This window comes from Melanaphis sacchari, unplaced genomic scaffold (assembly GCF_002803265.2).
Source record: "Melanaphis sacchari strain LSU unplaced genomic scaffold, SCAv2.0 Contig43_pilon_pilon, whole genome shotgun sequence".
Lineage (NCBI taxonomy): Eukaryota > Metazoa > Arthropoda > Insecta > Hemiptera > Aphididae > Melanaphis > Melanaphis sacchari.
This window is the reverse complement of record NW_020271284.1, coordinates 1,947,157-1,968,350: the sequence shown is the minus strand read 5'-3', so window position 1 is coordinate 1,968,350 and position 21,194 is coordinate 1,947,157. Positions and strand designations below refer to the sequence as shown.

At 29.0% G+C, this 21,194-nt stretch overlaps 1 protein-coding gene across 2 annotated transcripts in view; it reads right to left on the bottom strand.

Annotated features, from left to right (window-relative positions):
- Window positions 1-1,962: 1,962 nt before the first annotated feature.
- The window catches only part of LOC112597831 (fork head domain-containing protein FD4-like), a 42,168-nt gene continuing 22,936 nt past the window's right edge, over window positions 1,963-21,194 (bottom strand). For both annotated transcript variants that reach the window (XM_025344054.1, XM_025344053.1), the window contains exon 3: window positions 1,963-2,145. In XM_025344054.1, coding sequence (XP_025199839.1) covers window positions 2,119-2,145 — 27 coding nt within the window. In that variant the 3' untranslated portion in view covers window positions 1,963-2,118. The remainder of the gene's footprint in view (window positions 2,146-21,194) is intronic.

Sequence of the window (21,194 nt, the reverse complement as noted above, 5' to 3'; positions counted from 1 at the left end):
ATGAAAACATAACGAAGTTATATATAATACATAAGTATGTGTATAAAATATTTTGTACACAACTTAAGCTGGTATTGTTCAAATGGATTTCAACTATATATTCAACTCTAGTTAAATTTGGTAAGCTGTATTTAATATATTATGTATTTGCATTTTGCATAATTGTCTCCTCTTAGCTCTAAATATTGCATAATATAATATAATTATTTATTTCGTTACCTAATGACGCGGATTGGTGTGACTGACGATGTTTATACAATCATCATTGTGTTTTTTAAAAAATCTTTGATTTTAATTCATATTTTATACCATTTTATTATATTATCATAACACTATTACCTCCACCAGTATTATTATATTATTATTTTCATTTAGCGGTCTAGTCGTTTTCGACAACGTAGGCGCAGTGGACCAAACCGACGTTGCGGTTGTAACTGCGGATCTATTCCTCTTCACGAACCGATGGTTCGATTCCGCGAATCGTGCTGCATTGAAATTTCACGGGATTCTTCATCGCGGATGACCCGACAAAGCTTATGTGCGTACACCGGCACTTGGTCATTATTATTATTTCGTTCGTTTGCGGTGTATTATATAGCACGTCGTAGTGTCGGACAAAACGCGCATTTCGGAATGGATTAATAGAGGTCGGTCTATTGGCCACTAATACAAAATGTTTTAAATTACGTTTGTTGCGCGCGCCAGTTGACCCGTGATAATTAGGTGCATGTTCTCTCGATCCACACTCGTTGAGCATAATATTATAATATGGAGAAAAAAAATAATATTTTTTAGCAGGTAATAAGAAAGAAAGAGAAAAAGAAAAAGAGAACGAGTGTGCAGTGTGAGGCCGCGAGCAACGTCAAATTGATCATGAAAGAAATTATTTTTTTTTCCTTTTAATTGCCAAGTAAAGCAGTGCAGTGTAATGTGTTGTGTTGTACTTGTATTTAGATATGGTATTGTGTGGTCATAACAAACGATCCGTAGCGTAGTTATTGGGTCGTTGGAATCGCACAGTGGCATTCAAAATATTTATTATTTTTATGTCAGGCGTATTTAACGTTGTTCGTACTTATAATTTCATATGCGTTTATTATAATATTACGCTCGAGTCCCGTACATATTATTTATTATATTTGCGTGAAAGCAGCTAACGAAATTAAAAAGAAGTTTTGCCGTTATATAGGCACCAGCTATTATAAATATATTAGGTGGAGTACCTACATAATATTATGTAATATTATTTTAACAATAATATGTTTTCAACGAATTAACCGTGGCCGCACGATTTATTCTCACCCCTCTCGACAACCCAAACGATTTCGATACTCTGTTATTAATCCAACACCATATATTATTATAGCATATAAATGTCTCAAGTTGAAACATTTATTAATTTTATTTTAGGGATTATAAAATAATTCACGTGAATGCATAATTTCATTTTACGGCAGACAAATCAATTGTATACCTAACGTTCAAAAATTACGTAACCTACAAAATCCATATTAAAGTATACAATGTACCTAGTATATAGAATGAATATTTTTATAGCCATACGGTTGGTTGACCTGAAAATAATTTTATACTTTACAATAATTGTTGTATATATTAGTTTATAATTAATAATGCTCTTATCATATTATATTTTGTTAAATTTTGTATTTTATTTTATTTATATAATAGAAGCAAAAACATAATTTAAAATATTATTATCATTATGTTTAAATATCTCTTGAATAGTTTTTGGATACAATAACAACTGACAGGGTTGTCTAAACCATCATCAAAACACTACGGACAACATTAATTCATAAAATACAATAATATAATACACAGACATACAGTAAATAGGTACTAGACACTAGTTATACATCGTAATGTTTTATTAAAGCTACGATATTGTTATTGTTTTCTATAAACACAGATTATAATAAAAGGTTTTCGTCTAAAATTTATTTTATATAATATTGTACATCTGTTTTAGTATTAAAACGCTATAATAAAATTACAACAGTACGAATATGTACATATACCATTTAAAAGTCTATACGAAACGGTTTGACAATAAGGAAAATAAGTTTCATGCTTCGTCTCGTCTCCTCTTTGCGAAGTTTAATGGTCCAACCATTGTTTCCAAACCTGAAATAAAAAAAAATCAATCGATTAAGTTTACTATTAGTTGGCAATTAAAATAAATAAATTGATCTAGGAACATTTATATTATCTTCTTTTAAATGGATCATCCCAATAACATCGGTGGTTATTATAAATTATTAACGAATTAAACACAATATAATAATTGTCAATATATTATTATTTTAAGACCAAACCATATTATAAATATTAAATTGATATGTATGTAACAAAAAATAAGCATGTTTTAATTTATCTATATTTTTAAAATATAGTATACGTAGTTATTATTATTGTTATTATCTTAAAAATACATTTGGTGAAGACTATATATCATCAATAATTAATATTGTATAAGTGTAATAAAGCGTTAATAATAGTTATATTGTAATGTATATTACTGGCCTTTCCCCCTGGAATTCCCCAGAAAACTTGAAATCATAATCACAAGACTAAGAATCGGACACACTAAAATATCACATAGCTTTCTTATGGCCAAAGAAGACCCCCCTATATGTCCTGCATGCGGAGTCCTACTTGACATTAAACACATATTCACAGAATGCCGTGCATTCGATCATTCCCGAGAAAAGTTCATGCTTACAGAATCACTATCGTCAGCACTCAACCCGGATCCCAGCTCTATATCAGCTACTATCAAATTCGTCACAGGATCAAATTTACTCAACAAGATCTAAAATCAAAATCCAATATTATCACTATTGTTTGTTTGTTTGTCTTTGTTTTCTTTCTTTTTTTTTGTTGTTTATCTTTCATTTTCTCCTTATATTTACTATTATTATTATTATTATCATTATTATTTTTTTTTTCTCTTCTTCTAATATTATGTTAACCTAATCATTAACAAAACCCAATGGCCTTAGTAGCCGCGGGTCAACTAAATAAAAAAAAAAAAAAATTGTAATGTATAATATAATTTTAAATAAACATATTTAAATAATTTTTACGATTTTAAATGTATAAATTAATAAAGAAGCAAAACAAGGTTAATATTTAATATGATTAAACACTCATAAATTGTAATTGAATTATTGTACTGAAATTTGTGTATTAGTTGATTTTAAAATTTGATAACACTTTTTTCCATCAGTATATAGTAAAATTATTATTATTTATAAATTCGAATGAGTTAATTAATTTACGTATTACACAATTTCCGGGTATTGGTTTTTAGAGAAAAACAAATGATATGTTCCATTGCTTTTTATCAATACCCTCCTCTCTCTACACCGTGTATATTATGTTATATTATAAAATGCGTTACTTTAACGATATTTATTTATGATAAAATGTTATAACATATCCATTTGGAATAAAATGAGAAGCTACCTCGAAATGTTTTTTTTTTTTTTTTTTTATAAATTTGGTTTTTATACACACAAACGTGATGATAATATAATTTAATAGGACGGTGTAGGTATAATATACCTGGCATATAAAGTACACAGGAATTTCAACTTTATTATGTACAAGAAAGCGGATAACAACGTACAAAAAAAAGAGTATAGAAAAACCGAATCGACGGGTGAAAAAAAATAATAATACCTAATAATAATAAACGTTGCTGTAAACTAATAATAAGCCGTTTTATATGGCGATTAGCGTGTGTGTATAGAGGTCAGAAGATGTGTCTCGTACACGAATGAACGTCGGCTATTATAATATATAATACCATGTATAATATTATTGACGCGTATAACTAATATTTAGATTATAGTTTTTTTCTCTATTATTTTTTATACCCTTGAAACACCGCTCAACGTAGGTACACACAATAATATACGGCTTATATAGATAGATCCACTGCGACGGTGCATAGCGAGGTCACCCGTACGGATAACCGGATTGTTTTAATATCCGAAAATATTAATTTATCACTGAGTCTATACAGGAGTCAATTAAGCAATCCCAGATTGCTGTATTTAACGCCATTAACCTCGGATACGAAATCGATTTTACACAATATTTATTTTTGATCCGCACTAAATTTTCTCTATGCATTTAATATTATATTGGCGGCGCTACGCATTCGAACATACGCAAACACGCTGTACGTGTACTGAAGTTATTCTGTAGTTCAAGCGTGCAATGAAATATACATCATAAATCTATAATAACGAAGTTATAATAAGTTTATACGAAGTTTAAGTTCGATATTATAATATTTAATACACGTAATAATAATACCTATATGAAATATGAATAGTGTAAAATGATTTTATTATATATAACGTATCGGTATTGGTCGTATAGAAACGCTAAAAATGTACGCTAATAAACTTGTTTCAATCGAATATGCCGATGGTCACACTAATGTAATTAGTGTTTGGTATTTTGCTCAGATTATTTAGGTATTTAGAACAGAATATTGAAACGCGCGTATTTACCACGAATAATAAAAATAGCATTTGAAAAAAATGTTCTGAAGTTTTAAAATGTATCTAAACGAGATTATATTTTAATTTTATAGAAGTGTAATTAGTGAATTTTGTCATAAGTAGACTTTAAGTAGATTTAAATTACTAAGTCACTAAGATCGTGTACAATATTTACATCAAAAAAATACGATCGTCTATTGATCGTACATCCGGAATTGAGAAACACTCCAACGGAAGACTAAAAACATTTTGAGTAAAATATTTTTCGCGTGAAAGGTTTACTCCGTGAGGTAGTGTTAGTCAATAGTGTCTAGATTTTTCAATAATTTATTTTTAATACATGATCTTAACTCGGTCTCGTGAAAATCATATGAATACGGAATAATTGGTTAATTTTTAAAAAGTTAGAATTAAATGTTTTTTTTTTTTTTTTTTTAAAAAAACGAAATATTCTAAAATCCCGAAAAAAAGTCAATTCATAAAGTATGATAAATATTAAATACCGAAAGTCATGAATTCTCAGTGTCGTCGACACACACAATAATACGATGCTCGTTTAGGTACGTCGGGCGTCCATCACTATATGTCTATATATACTATACACATCACGAAGTGTACAAACTAAAGCAATAACAATATACGTTATACATATTATATGAGTATGTATAAAATATAACACGTCTTGTGTCGTCGCGGTAATGGCCAAAACGTTTATATAGGTGCAACACCATGCACACGTGGTGGTCGTAATTTACTTTGGGCGTTCAGTAATAATAATAATAATAATAATATTCCATCGGGTTATTTATTTATTATTATTTCACCGCGTTATCCTCTGAGGCCGCGACGTGTGTGCATTGCCCTCGCACGCACATGCAGACGCGTAGGTACCTATAAATATAGTAACATTATATAGGACGTGTATGTACAGCAAGAGTGCCCGAACAGAGCAGACAGCTTGACGCTACGGCATTCCATTTAATGGTACAATAATATATAGGCACATACACACACACACACACACACACACACACACACACATGCACTTACGCCTCTTGTAGGCATATTACACACATGTAATATTATATTATGCGTACACGTTATAACTATAGCGCGTTATTTTATATTATGTGTCTTGTGTCCGTATGTCGGTCTGTACGTATAACTACATGACTAAACGCACAACAACTCTGCCGAGAATTACATACTGGCCCGCACGCATAAATCTTCACAGTGTAGTGAGAACACTGTATTAAACGCACACTTTATAAGTACACGGCTAATTGATAAAAAACAAAATAGTTAACGATTAAAAAACAAACAAGATTTTCTAATGCGGTACACGGTAATTGCGTCACTCATTTGTTATTTTTTTCAACTGACCGTTTGATGTCGAGGTATGATATTTTTCATCGCATTAACTCGACACATACACAAATCGACATACGTATATTTTTGGTATAATAAACCTATATGGAAATGCTATGCTTTAAATTTATATTGAATGCATTCATCGTGATTATTTATTAACACCATAAAATGGGAAGACTTGTAGTAAAGAAGTAAATTAAATCGAAAAACTGTTACAAGTTTTTTAAGTAGGTACGTTAAAATGAGGTATCTCCTTTACAACGACGTAAAAATATTTCTCTGGATTATATCAAACATAATATAAAAATAATTATGATACATAATTCTATACATTCATAAAAAAAAAATAATTAGAACTATTAGTTCGTGTCTTATCAGAAATGCTTCCAAAAATCAGATAATTCGTATAATAAAAATATATACTGAAAATATGATAAGGAAAATGAAATGATTATACAGTATGTTAAGTTATATACTTCAGTGATCGTAATTGAACTGGAAAAACTATATAGGTAATATACTCATTGAGTCCAAAAAACAAATAAACTAGAGAACATCATTTTACTTGACACGTTATCACGTGTTAATGTGAAATGTCAATAGTGACAATCACAATGAAGTTTCGTGTAATTTACAATATTATAAAAATAAGTATACATAATTTATTAGTAAAACAAGTATTTAAATTTGTTATATCAATAAATATCAATATGAAACTATAAATATAAGTATATTTTAAACTTAAAGTTTACACCTATAAAAAAAAATAACTTTATTCATATTAACATTTTTAATAAAAGTATATTAAATATTTATATAAATAAATCATAAAAACAAAACGTTAACGACTTAATTGCGTGTTAAAAATTAATTTTCATTGGTCAATTCGTTGCAAGATATTTATATATTCCAGAGACCCTCCACGCGGCACTATGGTATATTATATTATTATAATTACAGTTTATATTTTTATCTAAGTACCCATTGTATAATAATAAATAAACTAAATAATAAAAAAATTAAATATTTTAGAAAAATAAATCAAACATTGCAATTTTACATATGAATAACAATACTAGCATAATTATGCCACCCGTATAGGTAGGTACCCATAGTAATTAATAATGTAAATATTCGATTATAAGTAAATACTTTTTTTACCATATTTAATATCCGTTCGGGGTACCTGTTTAGGTTATTTATTAGTAAGATTCGTACCGTTATAACTTATAATTATCAAGTGTAATAATAATTATTAGTAATTACAGTATTTATTTTATCGATCGTTAATGGTTCGAAATATCAGCAATGGAAGTTGAAGCTTAATAATAACTTAAATAAAATGATTTATGGGTACACTAATGAGATAACTGTTATACTATATAATGTTATAACCTAACCACTTTACGATACATAATATTTTACCAATATTTATATTATAACATAGGTGTACTGTATACCTACGTGATCGACCTAGGGGGAACCCAATAGTTTCAGAATATTATTTTAATGTGAAAATTTGTTATTTTTAATTGGTAAGTAAATACTAAATAAATAAGAAAATAATTTTAATTATTCTTTTTGTTGCGACTTATACTTTAATTTAGAATAACATCTTTTTAACAAGAAAATATCAAATGCACGATGGTTATTTTAATTTAATAAAGTCGTTTTAATATAGGTGTATTCATTCATTTATAATACTCCTATAATACACGGTTTAGGATTAAAAAAATAATTTTTTTTCCCCATATTCACGTGACACATTTAAATGTTAATTTAATTACACTATACGTTGAATAAATATTTAATATTATAATTTCGTATACATAGTGATAGTCGACAGAAGCATTTTTTGAAAATTTGCCAAAATTAAAAACATCTATTTTTCTGATAATACGGTATTTTTCATAATAACTTACAGAATTATACATTAATTGTTTTTTATTTAAATTGTATAAATAGTATGTAGATATATACTAGCTGTATAATATATGTATATAACTATTTAACCAAATTCTTGACTCAAGGCGTATTTTATAGTAACTTTTAATATTAATATATAATATGAATTATTGATTATTAAAATGTAACTACTACACACGCATAGATATAAAATGCAAGTACATAAATTTTATTTTGTTGTTTTTTATATTATAGTAATTTTGAGTAGGTTTTAACTAATAAGCTTATAGTGTGGCCAAATATTCAAAACCAAATAATAGTTGATTAAGTAATAATTACAAATAGGTATGCACTATAATAATGTTATAGGTACATTATTCATCATTTAAAAATTAATTTCAACTCTGTTACCTGATGCTGAATTAATATAACATAATAGCAGTAAAAAATATGTTTGATAATACATATACGAATAACTAATTTATAATAATAACATGAGAATCGTGTAAAAACAAATTTATATTGTGTACCTACCTACTGTACTTACATTTCACTGAAAATAAGAATCGATGTATATATTTGCACATGCAGAATATCAATGTCAATGGATTTTGTAGAAAAACATAATTGTAGGTAGATACTAGGTAGTAAGTACACTTAAAAAAATATTAAAATTACAAAGGTTTGATTTAAATATTATAATACGCAAACATAATATTGCTATGTTATTTTGTAATTATCGATTTATAGCAAATTTATTGTTTTTTTTCATTGGAAACCAAATTCACGATTTAAATATTTTAATTTACAAAAATTTTATTACAGATTTGTACATCACCTTACAAAGATGTTGTTTACACACGACTTCTTATAGTTGTAATTTTAGTACCTACCTATATTACATAATACAAATAGAATTTAAAGAAGTTAGTAGATTATTGGTTTTCACTTGCCGCAAATGATATTCGAATTTCAATGAAATACATTTTTTCAAAATAGACCGAATAATCAAGTTTAGTATAAAACTAAAATATACCTCAAGAGTTCGAGACTAATACGGCTACATAAATAATATATTATTTACTGATATAAATTTAAAAATAAAATAGATAATAAAATAACAAAATATATATACATATACATCCCTCTGTCCTTACAAATCTTAACTTTTATAAGAAAAAATTTTTACTACAAGTGAACATAACTGCTTACAGATACACTCAAAATATTCGCGAATAAAAGAAAACTGACTAGAATCATGCATGATAGAAATAATAGTACAAATATAGGCTAGATTCTTTAAAAAGAGGTAGGTACACGTATGCCTATTCTGTCACTTATTTAAATAATTGATATAATTTATTTGGCAAGCATTTTAAAAATTTCTAATTTTACTTGGGATAATTGATACCTTTTTTCATTCTATTAATTAAATTTAACCATCGTACAAAATAAATATTAAAGATATCCATGGCCAGAAACGCGAAGAGAACATCACATTACTAAAAAAATAATATACCTACTATTGTGTATAGTATACACACATATATATATGGTACCTATATGCAGTTACAATATAGATCATTTGCGTTACATTAGATACACACTGCATTCTGTACTTATATTATGATGTAACTTATATCTGACGAACCGGTGGACTTACGTGGTATTTCACACTTCCATCTATAATGGTAATACAAGTATAAACTAATAACTATATGTGTATTGTATTAAATTTTATAAGTGTGTCCGTTTGCTTAGACTTAAAGTATAATATTTATTTCATTGACGTTGATCGAATAAATGAAACCATATATCAATTATAATGTATAATAATATATTAGAACTAATCGACTCTCGATTTTCGTGGCCGCCAACAAAATATGTATTGAGGCGTTCAATTACCTTTGAAAATTGTATCACTGACATGTATCTTTATTATCCTATGTTAAATATAATGCGCATTCAATTAATATTGATAATGTGACTTGATTTATTTTCAACTTGTGGGATTAAGAAAATTTATTTTATAATTTATATTATTATCATAAATTGTGTATAGTATATAGATATAGGTAAATCTCAAACCTCAAAACTCAAAAAAACTAGGACATATATTACGATATAATATGCCCCTGAGCCCTATAATATAATATTATATATTAATTGGATGATATACCTATTTAGCGTTAAACAGTATAAGTAAAACATATGGGTACACATATATCAACAGTAAATAAATATAACTAGGTATGTATATATTTTAAAGGTTACAGTATGTAAGTATTACACGCTAGAAAGAAGAAATAAAATTCAAATACCTAAATTATCAAAAAATTAAGATTCCCAAATTGGAACTGCTGGATTATCAGAATAAATCTATTACGTTATAAATATTATAAAATATAATATATTTTTAAATTTTTAGAATTATGTATACTATGACATATTTTCATAAAATAAAATCATATATCACATTATAATATTATCATTTTTATTTTTATTTGATTCGTACCTTAAAATTTTAAATGTAGGTATCTATACAATAATCTTTAAAATTATAGAATTTTATTTCATACGACATAAAAGAGAATAATTTTGAAATGTGAATACTTCCGTTTTTTAAACATAGACATTGGAATTATTACTTAATAAAAAGGCATATATTACAGTTATAGATTATAGATTACAGTTTACAGTTCACAGATAAACAAAATAATATTTTAGAACCTTGAAATTTAGATTTTGGTTTCAAATTTAGGTATTATGAATATATAATAGCTACATAGATAATAAGTATAAAATACTCGCAAATATTTTAAATTCAATATTCATTATGTACGTTTTTTCATGAAAATCAGTACCTTGATATTTTTTGATTTTTATTTATTACTGTAATCTTTTAAACGGTCCCATAATATCGTGTGCATGGGTACAGCAGGATATTTGTGTGCTACATCTGCCAAATTTTTGGGCTGTGGTAGTTATAGTCACTTAATCACTGTCTGTAGTGGCAAGCTGGCCGAACTAATTCATTGTTTAATAGAAGTAGATAAAAATCAGAATCAATTTTTCCATAAGATAATTGATACTTTAAACAAGTGTACTTAGTTTAGTATGCCAAATCTTTAATTAAAATTTACGTACGTCTATGGTCCATCTTTATGTAGCGATACCATCGTACCATCGGAAAAAAAGTGTTTTCCGACATATTAAAAGTATTTTGGAAACCAATTTTAATTTGAAAAGTAAATGCATCAAAGTAAAATTATATTGAATTTTTTCTTAAATAACTAAGAGGTTAAATGATTAAAACAAAAAAAATAGGTTAACAAGTTTTTTAGGAAATATAGCAGAGATACAAAGATTCAATCTCAGTAAAACAGTAATAATAGAACGTTATAAAATAATGTAGTATCCAATACTAAAATAAATATTTTCGTTTTTTAACTGTTTTCTGGTAGGTTTTAGGTAGCAATTAAACAAACAAAACCATAAAACGATATAATTGTTAACGTTTAAAATATAGCTTAACTTCAACGCTAAAAATAATTATTAAGAAATAGTATGTAAGTTATAGTTAATTATTTAGAGTGTAGATACCTGATACTTATTATATTTAAATACATATTATATTACTATTACGTATTATTTAAATGAAAATTGTATTGTTAAATTTTCACATCTAAGATGCACCCTTATACGTACATACGATACTGCAGCGTTTTACGTTTTGTATCTAATTACTTTACCTATAATAATATAATGTTATGTACAATAGACCGTTTATCAAAACCAATTTCAGTTAATTGTGTATCAGAAAGTATATCAGAAGTTATAAATTATTGGGTTTTTTTAATCCTCCCACTTATTATTATTCAGCTCACGTTTAAAACTGTTTTATGTTCATTCACACATAATATTTTTCTATCAAAAAAACTTACTATTATTATTTATTATAAAACGTTTTTGTAAATGTACTGAAATGCCGTGTATTTAAAATGCGTTTTATTACTTATTATTTATTACCTACTAATTAATAAACATTATTTAATGCAAATATTATAATCGACTACAATGAAAATCAATTATTTATTAAACGCTTTAATTTTAATAGTTCAATAGAACACAAAATAATGACATATAATTAATAACTTGTTGATTTTTATGACATATATGACTCTACCTTTTTACTGCTACAAGTACTTACGTTTATACCACAATAGTACAATAATGTATCTATGTAGGACGTAGGTATATTATGTAAACATTATGTAGGTATACAAAGCAGTTGAATAAGTATAGGAAGATACTCAATGTACACAAGAACATTAATCAAATACTTAACTATGTTTCATTTAGGTACTGAACACAGTGCGCCTTCAACACAATTAGGTATGTTGTTAACTAATCTGGTCAACAAACATGATGCCAAATAGAGTAGATACATCATATTATATTATGTCCGTCATTGTACTGTTGTCTGTTTGTTTAAATAATTCTATTTTAAACGGTCCGTCGATTACTCATCAACGAACACGTATTACATACAACTTTACTATAAAAAAACATACAACAGACAACAGAACAGTACATTTTATATCATAATACCAAGTTCATAAATAGTATAAAACACCAAACGTTTATAAACGGAATTACTAACAGTTTAATACCTACGGCATTTAAATTATTGCACTTTGTATACCTTTCGGAACATCGAATAATAGTTCTTTCAAGTGGACATTTTTTGCTTTGTGAACGTGTAGATAATTATTCATGAAATATTATATATCTTTGTAACGTGGTAAAACTTTTTTGCGATCTGTAAATGGAAATATCGCGTATAAAGCTTGTTCATTACTATTTCAAAACACTATTATAGAACTGAATATATATTAAAATATATTAATGCTTTTGATAAATTAAACTGTGTTTGAGATGTTTAGTACGTTTGGGTACATGTTGTCGTATCATATTTATTTTTCAATAAATTGTAATGTATCGTGATTGTATACAATTATATACATTTTTAAATCTGATCAAACGAAAAGCATCAAACGTTCAAATCGCAAGTAGAACAGCTATACTAGTAAATAATAATTAATATGTTATAACTTATAAATAGCAATATTGAGTGTAATGAGTTTGCCGATACAGCTTAAACTGTAGGAATCTATTAAGTACCTATTATAATAAATTTTTAATCATACCGCTATTTCTAAATACTTTCGAGACCATAAAATTACACACACAAAAATAATAATAATTACCTAAAAAATTAAATTAAATTAAATTAATTAACCAACGTCTGAAGCGTGATTTTTGTGTCTCTCCAGTCACCAGTTCACCATTGTCTACCTCAACAAAACTTCAGGCGCGGATCTGAAGTGCATACCACAGAAAAAATTAATGCGAGATGCGTACTTGATATAAACGCGTGAAATGTAATTAAAATTATACCGTGCAGTTATTCATAAATAATATATGTAATTTTATGTATCATATCAAAATTAACAAGATGTCGAACGAGGAGAAATATGTATAAAATAATATACACGCGCTAAAAGTTCCACCGCGCGGCTGTTATCATACCTCGAGTACTAACATCATCATAATCATCATTATCACCGCTGTATGCCCAGTGTATGGATTTTATGTACACCAAAACTGCATATAAGTAGTAATAAAATAAATATACACTTCATATTACAGATATTCTACATCGGTTGCCAACACGTTAATGATATCAAACTTTTTCTTCTCCTCTCGTATATACGCAAATATATAGTAGTAATAATAATAATATAATACAATATCGTGTTTTCGTGTGTACTTGTACTTGCAGTAATGTTACAACCATACATAATATGTGTGTGTGTGTGTGTGTGTGTGTATACTGAATAACATGTACTCGTATATGTTCTCGATTATATAGTTACACGAACACGTTTTGTCTTATAATTTTATTTTCTTTTTCGTTGCGCGTCGGCGAACCATTAGCGATCAACAAACACACACGGTAGACCGAGCAACACACGCACACTAGTATACTTACACGTGTATATATAAGTATTATATATTTATATAAATAGGATCATGTGTTGTGGAACGACGATGAGGATTGTGCGAGAGACCGCTCTGCAAGTCCGACGCGTCGTGTACCTACGAGTATATACGAAATGTAGATACTTCTTGTACGCGTACACGTATAATATTATGGGTGTTACGGCGCTGGCCAGAGGATAGTCGTATTATCTACCTATACCTACCTATACCTACCTACCTACCTACCTACCCGTCTACCTATATAGGTATAGGAGCATAATATATCATACGTGTAACGCGTACGCATTATACACGGGTACTACAGGTACGGTCCAGGTGTGGGGCAATTAGCCGGTGCCCAGTAATTAGGGTGCGCGAGCCGACGCGGCGGACGTGATGCGAGTCTGTGCCCCGCTCCGTCCCGCATTCCACGCCCGATGCTTCTTCACCGCACCGCGACGAGACGACGACGGTCCGTGCGCGCGTTGTATCCACCTATAGACGGAGGTGACGGGTTTTTTCTTCGGCACTCCCGCCCTCGTATCGCCACCGCTGCAGCCGAGTCTCGACTCGCGGTGCATCGGACTCGTCATAAATACACATATTATGTGTATAACACATATTATGTAATTCGACAATAACAATCGGTACCTAACCAGGTGTTTACACTCAGTGCTCATATAGGTCCGGTAGCGTATTTACACGTACACTCGTACACATTGCGCCGCAGCATAACCTATGTGTACATACTGCACGTCTGCACCCCGAAATAATGTATTATTGTAATAAAGGCTAATATATACGCTTATTGCAGTAATAAAATACGTTATCGCGGAACCAGCGGCGATTGTATCTTATAGAACACTGGAAAGATAGGTACGCGAATTTTTTAACATATATACCTAAGTATAGCTTTTGTTCGATTAAAAAGGTAAAACTTAAGTAAAAAAAAAAAAAAATTAAATAATTTTTATGTTATTCTAGATTGGTCTTGATGGCTTAGTTAAATCATCATGGGTTTGTAAATATATCTCCAATTGAAATACCTACTTAAATTAGATGAACTCGCCAAAAAAAGTACTGATTTACAAATTTAGGTACAGTTGTTACCCATTAATTAACTTTTTTATTTGTGTTTTTAATTAATAAATTGCATTATAATACTTAAGATACGTTTTTAATGATTAAAGCGCATGTTTAAAACTTAACCTTGTCCCACTCCATGACAAATTAACCAATTGACCATAATTAATCATAGTATGCATAACAATTATATCATGATGGATAATGTTTATATACTGTATCGCCGTGAGTCAATATATAAGATAATACTACAAGAAACGCAAGTCATAAGTATAATTCAGCCATGTTTATATAATAGTAATCGTATAAACAAGTATTTGTATAGTGTACACAAATACTTAATTGTTTTTCTTGTTATTTTAGGACACGCTACGCCAATATATTTGCAGTGTAAGGGCTTTCCTGGCAGTCTATTTAGATATAATAATATTATAATACTATGATAAGTGACTGTGAATTGTGATGCTGTGACTGCATTACAATATAAAGTATTATTATACATATCCGTAACATCGGTACCGGGACGTGCGCACAAACCCCGTCGGCGCAGCGAAGTAACTATATATATTTTTAAATTACTGTTGTTTGGTTTTCTTTTTACGTCGAGCCGCCGCGTTGATTATAACTTGTTTATATAGAAAGAAACAGACTACGTGAAAAAAAAAATAACAAAATTAAAAAATAAATAAATATAGTAAAAAACCGGGCGTTCTTGCATTTTAATCGCCTACACGTTTACGTGCGTACCGCTGTAAAATAATAAATAAATAAAAATAATAATAATGATGATAATAATAAAAACTATGTGCATGCCCCGAGGCGTCATTAACTTGTCCCGCAACGAGTAACTCGGGACTAAAATATGAACCTATAGGTATAAGTAGTCGACTGCGCTGCAGCAGCAGTATAACATTTGACTATATTTACCTATTAAAATAAACACACACGTATCATATTAATATATTATAATATTATAACTAATAAATGTTTAGCCAGTATAAAGTATATATAATTATATTTTTTATTTCATTACTGTTGATATTTATTTAATTTTTTTTTTTTGTAACAATTTAACTTTACGGCGTTTGTCACGTCAGAAACTTGAACAAGTTTTGCTGAGAACATTCGACATTCAATACATAGGAATCGTAATCAATTGATTGTAAATAACAGTAATAGGACATCATTATGATCCAATGTAAATGATCGAGTATATTATACACATATAGCTGACAGGCATAAACACACATACACTTAAGCATACAATCTATACGTAGCTTTTTTTTATATACTCATATGAGTAAGTTTATAATGATTAATGCTATATGTACGGGTCGATCGATTTAAACGTAAGATACTCATCATAATTACAGTCAAATCAGTGTCTTACGATAAGTCGAAGCTCCCCTCCCACCCTCGCCATATATATTATATAACATGTTCCTAATTATACGAGTTATTAAAATAATAGTGCTGCAGCGCAAAGAACATCGCTGGTACTTATAATATTAAACTTTGTTGTTGGTTTAGTGATTTAATGTTTTAAACAATAAGCAATAATAATAATAATATGTACCTATGCGCGTATTTTTCAGGTCGTAAAACACGCGATTTACACACAAAAATCACAACGTTTAAATAATAAATTAACCTATAGAGGTGTATATTATATACGAGTTTATATGGCATAAAAATTAATGTTCCTCAAAGAACAAAGATCGTATATAAATAAGAAACAAACTAGATAGATGTATACTTAATAAAATAGGCTAGCCAACGATTAAAATATAATATAAGCAATAAACGTGTAGATATACCTATCTATTATGTTCGGTATTCACCGCCATCTTTTGTAATTTGAATATTTGTACATCTAAAACGAAGCAACCCAAACTTATGTCATCGCCAAAAACATATTTTCCTATCTTGAATTCGAGTACTATAAATATGAGAGTTTTTATTTTCTTTTATTTCAATGTATAATAATACAATATTGGAAATGTTGTATTGTCGAGTTATTAAATACGCAAATCAACGGCACCCTGTAGTGTTTATGAGGTTCATTAGGTAATTAATGCGGTCAAACACAACCAGTCCCTCTATCACTATATTATTGTATATAATAAACATTTTAATATTATATTATTTAGTACATACAATATATACATGAAAAAACTCGAATGTAGAATATATTAATATGTTTCTGTACACGGGGACCACCCAAAATATTCATATCATCACCCTCATCGCTGAGACCCTCGCAACGGCAACCACATATCATAAATGACATAATCATTATTATAATTTAAATAATATTAAAGCTTATTGTACAATATTAACGAATGTTGGGTAATTTTTTATACAATACTTGATACTATAAAATATTATAGTGTTATATTTCAAAAACAAATGTCATTTATACTGTTTGTTGTTACTAATTACTTTATGAAGTAGTACTATTTGTATTTATTTTTACCTTTTTATAACAGTCAATATAATATTATACTACAAAAATTTATAATAGAGTAAAAATTGTTCAATTTATTTTTATAGTCATAAAAAAAGTTATTTATCAAGTTAGTATATTATCATTATTATTGAAATTGTTATATTTAATATATTTACATATAATTGATAGATACTATAGACATATAGCGTAAATTATAATAGCTCTTAATATGGTGTTTAATGGATTTTATACTTTATAGTTTATACTATATAATAACTAGTTACCTACCACTTTAAACTACATCTTTAAAAGATTTAAATTAATTTACAGTTTTTATAAATTTGATCAGTGATTTAAAAAAAAAAAAAAGGTGATTTACAATTAAATAACATATATTTTACTTTTTAACTTCATATCTTAAATCAGAAGAATCACTGACAAAATATTGCCAATAAACCAATATATTGCATCATGGAATAAATATCGTCAGCACACATATCGCTAATATGAAATGTAGCAGTAATTCCGCATATTTTATTGCATTCAAGAAATAAATCATTGAATAATATATAACAGTTAACTTATTTAAACTTTAAACAGTACCTACATATTAACTATTTATCAACATAATTGTCAGGCAAATAGTCTGTATAGAATGAAACTAAAAATAAGAGCTGTCATTAAAATAAAACCACGATTAAAGAAGTTAATAATAATCTACATTTGATTTTGTAGCTATAAAAATTATATCGTCCTAATAAGATATTTTTATTATCTAAACCGTTCCCGTCCCAATGTAACATTAAAATAATATCTGTGTTCTCATACGTGATATTACAGTCATCGTTCCAGCCTTCCGAATTCTAGAACATAAATAAGATGTGCTAACTGCAACCAAATCCATTTCATCGTAAAAAAGCGCACCGCGTGTACACAGTATACCTACATACCGCATACTGTGTTATAATAAATATCAAATAATAAGCCTAATAATAACAATATATTTAACGAAAAACGGAAATGTGTCGGCCGCATAAAAACCGCAAAACAAATGTTTACGTATCGACAGACGTTAAATATTATAACGTACGATTATCATGCCTAATATTATTATTATTATTATCATCGTAAACCGTATTCATATTATTATTAAAACAACACTACTCAAACCTCTCAAACGCTATCGAGAAACTCGTAAATTTCGTCGGTTCTATGCGTTGTACGGTAGGTAGGCATATTACATTTTATATAGGTGTACCGCAATATATATAACGTGTGTATCGAAGCCGTTACCATTATTAGGTATTACATATAATAATAATAATAATAATAATAATACGTACACAAGCACACACACTGGCTGGAGCGCGCGGACATCCTGACACGCACACACATCGCGACTGATATTTATTTTACTAGTTTTCCTCTTTCTTCTCGTTCGTCTCGTCGCAAGTACGAAACGTAATAATATAATAATAATAATAAAATCTCCGTGTGTGCGCGTGTGTATTTTGGATACCGCGTTTCACTGACCACCACCGCCGCGGTATCGCGTTAATAACCATTAAAATGTTAATAACAATCGTAATAGTAATAAAGGCGAACGGCGACGGTGGGTCTCCCTTCATCCAATATAATATAATATTGGGCGCGTGAGTGTGTGTGTACGTGTAAGTGTGTGTGTGTGTGTGTGTGGGAATACGGTAGGTAGGTGTTGTGCCTGTGGCCCACGACCGGTTTCGAGGTGTATACATATACACACACACACACACAAACACACATTGACGTTTATTTATATGTATAAATAATAATAATAATATATAATAATATAAATCAACCGGTTCTATACGAGACCTATCCGCGAGCGCGTTTTGTTTGTGTGCCCGGCAAATTTGGTGTGAAGCAAAGGACGCCGCCTTGCCGCCGCCGTTCGAATACACACATGTATTAAAGGTACGTATAATGTGGAACAGACTTGGTATTAAAAAATATATATATTATTGTGTATATACGCTCTATGGTAATAATTTACGAGGAGAACGAAAAAAAAAAAAAAAATAATAATAAAAATAATAATAAAGAATCACCGATTTTCCCTTTAATCTATTTCGGACTTGGATAGGTATACACATGTGTCTTGAAGACGTCCAACGTCGTCGTCATAGTGTAATATTATTATATAGTTTCTGCCAAGGCACTGTGCGTACAAAATACAAATCATACACGTGTGTGTGTGTGTTTGTGTGTGTACATACGATGAATAATATTCAACAAAATTAAAATAACAACTATAAATCTGTACGATTAAGCGAATCGATATTTTCAAAATTTATGGCGTGAGTTTTTTCTCGTAGAAACTGTTTTATTTTATTTATTTTTATTTAAGGTGTTTACATACGTTTTAGTACCTACGAAGTTTTTTTTTTTTTATACAATTCTCAACTATCTATTAAAACGATCTACAGTTTGATGGGTATAATAATTACGAATTACGATTTCGACAAATATATCTGTACGAGAATAAAAATTGTGTACGGCTGCCGTTGACCGATCGTAGGTAAACTTATACTATATTATATACCCGTTGCAGATGTTGTTATGTGTAATTATGTATTAAATGTATCGATTTAACAAATCGTCGCACTGTCCTGACGAGCGCATTCACCCATTATAATAGTGTCGATAATGCGTTTATAATGTCTAATGAAATTAAACAATAAAAATATATTAAATAATTAACTATTAGATAAAATGAATGGATAATTATTGCTCTTATAGGTATACATTATTTTAATACGAATCGACCCTTAATAGATTAAAATGAACGTTCGCGTCGAGAAACACATAGAAATATCCGAAATGTACCTACCTACCTACCTATAACCGAAAAATATATGTTATATACGTTAAGCCTTTGCGAGACGTAAACAACAACTGCAATAACATATAACAAAGTTTACATATACAATAAAAAAAAAAAAAAACTATTCGAGAGCCCCGACACGCGCCGGAAATAGGTAGGTATACTTAACGATATAGATATTGGCTACAAATATTCATATTCCTGTACATATGTGCATATATGTTATAAATATGGTTTAGTCAAAATTATAAAATACATGGTATAATAATATGAGTATAGGAACTTATTATGAATGTCGTAGCCGTAGCGTATGGCGGCGTAGCATGTACACACTAATATATCGTATTATTTGCGGCCCCCGCACGCTGCCGTGGGGAGGGCGTAGGACGACAATGATTCTGATTTTCCGTGCATAGTATCATCGTTTCGGTGGTGCAGCGCATGAGTGTGAGTGCGCGTGTGTGTGTTGTGTGTGTATAATACATCAAACAATATATTATATTATATAAATATATGTACAAAAAAAGCTTACGGGTGTATTGAAATATTATTATTATATCGTATACACCTATTTATACTATGGTCGTCGTGTCTGTGGAATGTCCAAGCTGTTTGTATATGTGTGTGTGTTTGTTCATTTATGTGTATATATACCGACATAAGATATAATATTATGTATGTGTGTGTTTGTGTACGATGGAAGGCTTGCGGGAGTGTTTGGCCACGCCCACGCAACGTGCGCTCCGAGAGCCGACAAAAGAGAAAACACTGACGGCTTTGAGTGTCGTCCGTAATTATAGGGTTGCTCGGGTATACCGTGGCGGCGGCGGCGGCGGTACATGCGGACACGTATTATACATATATATATTACGAATATATATATAATAATAATAAGAATAATAATAATATAGGTACGTACGCGTAGGTATATAAAATATAA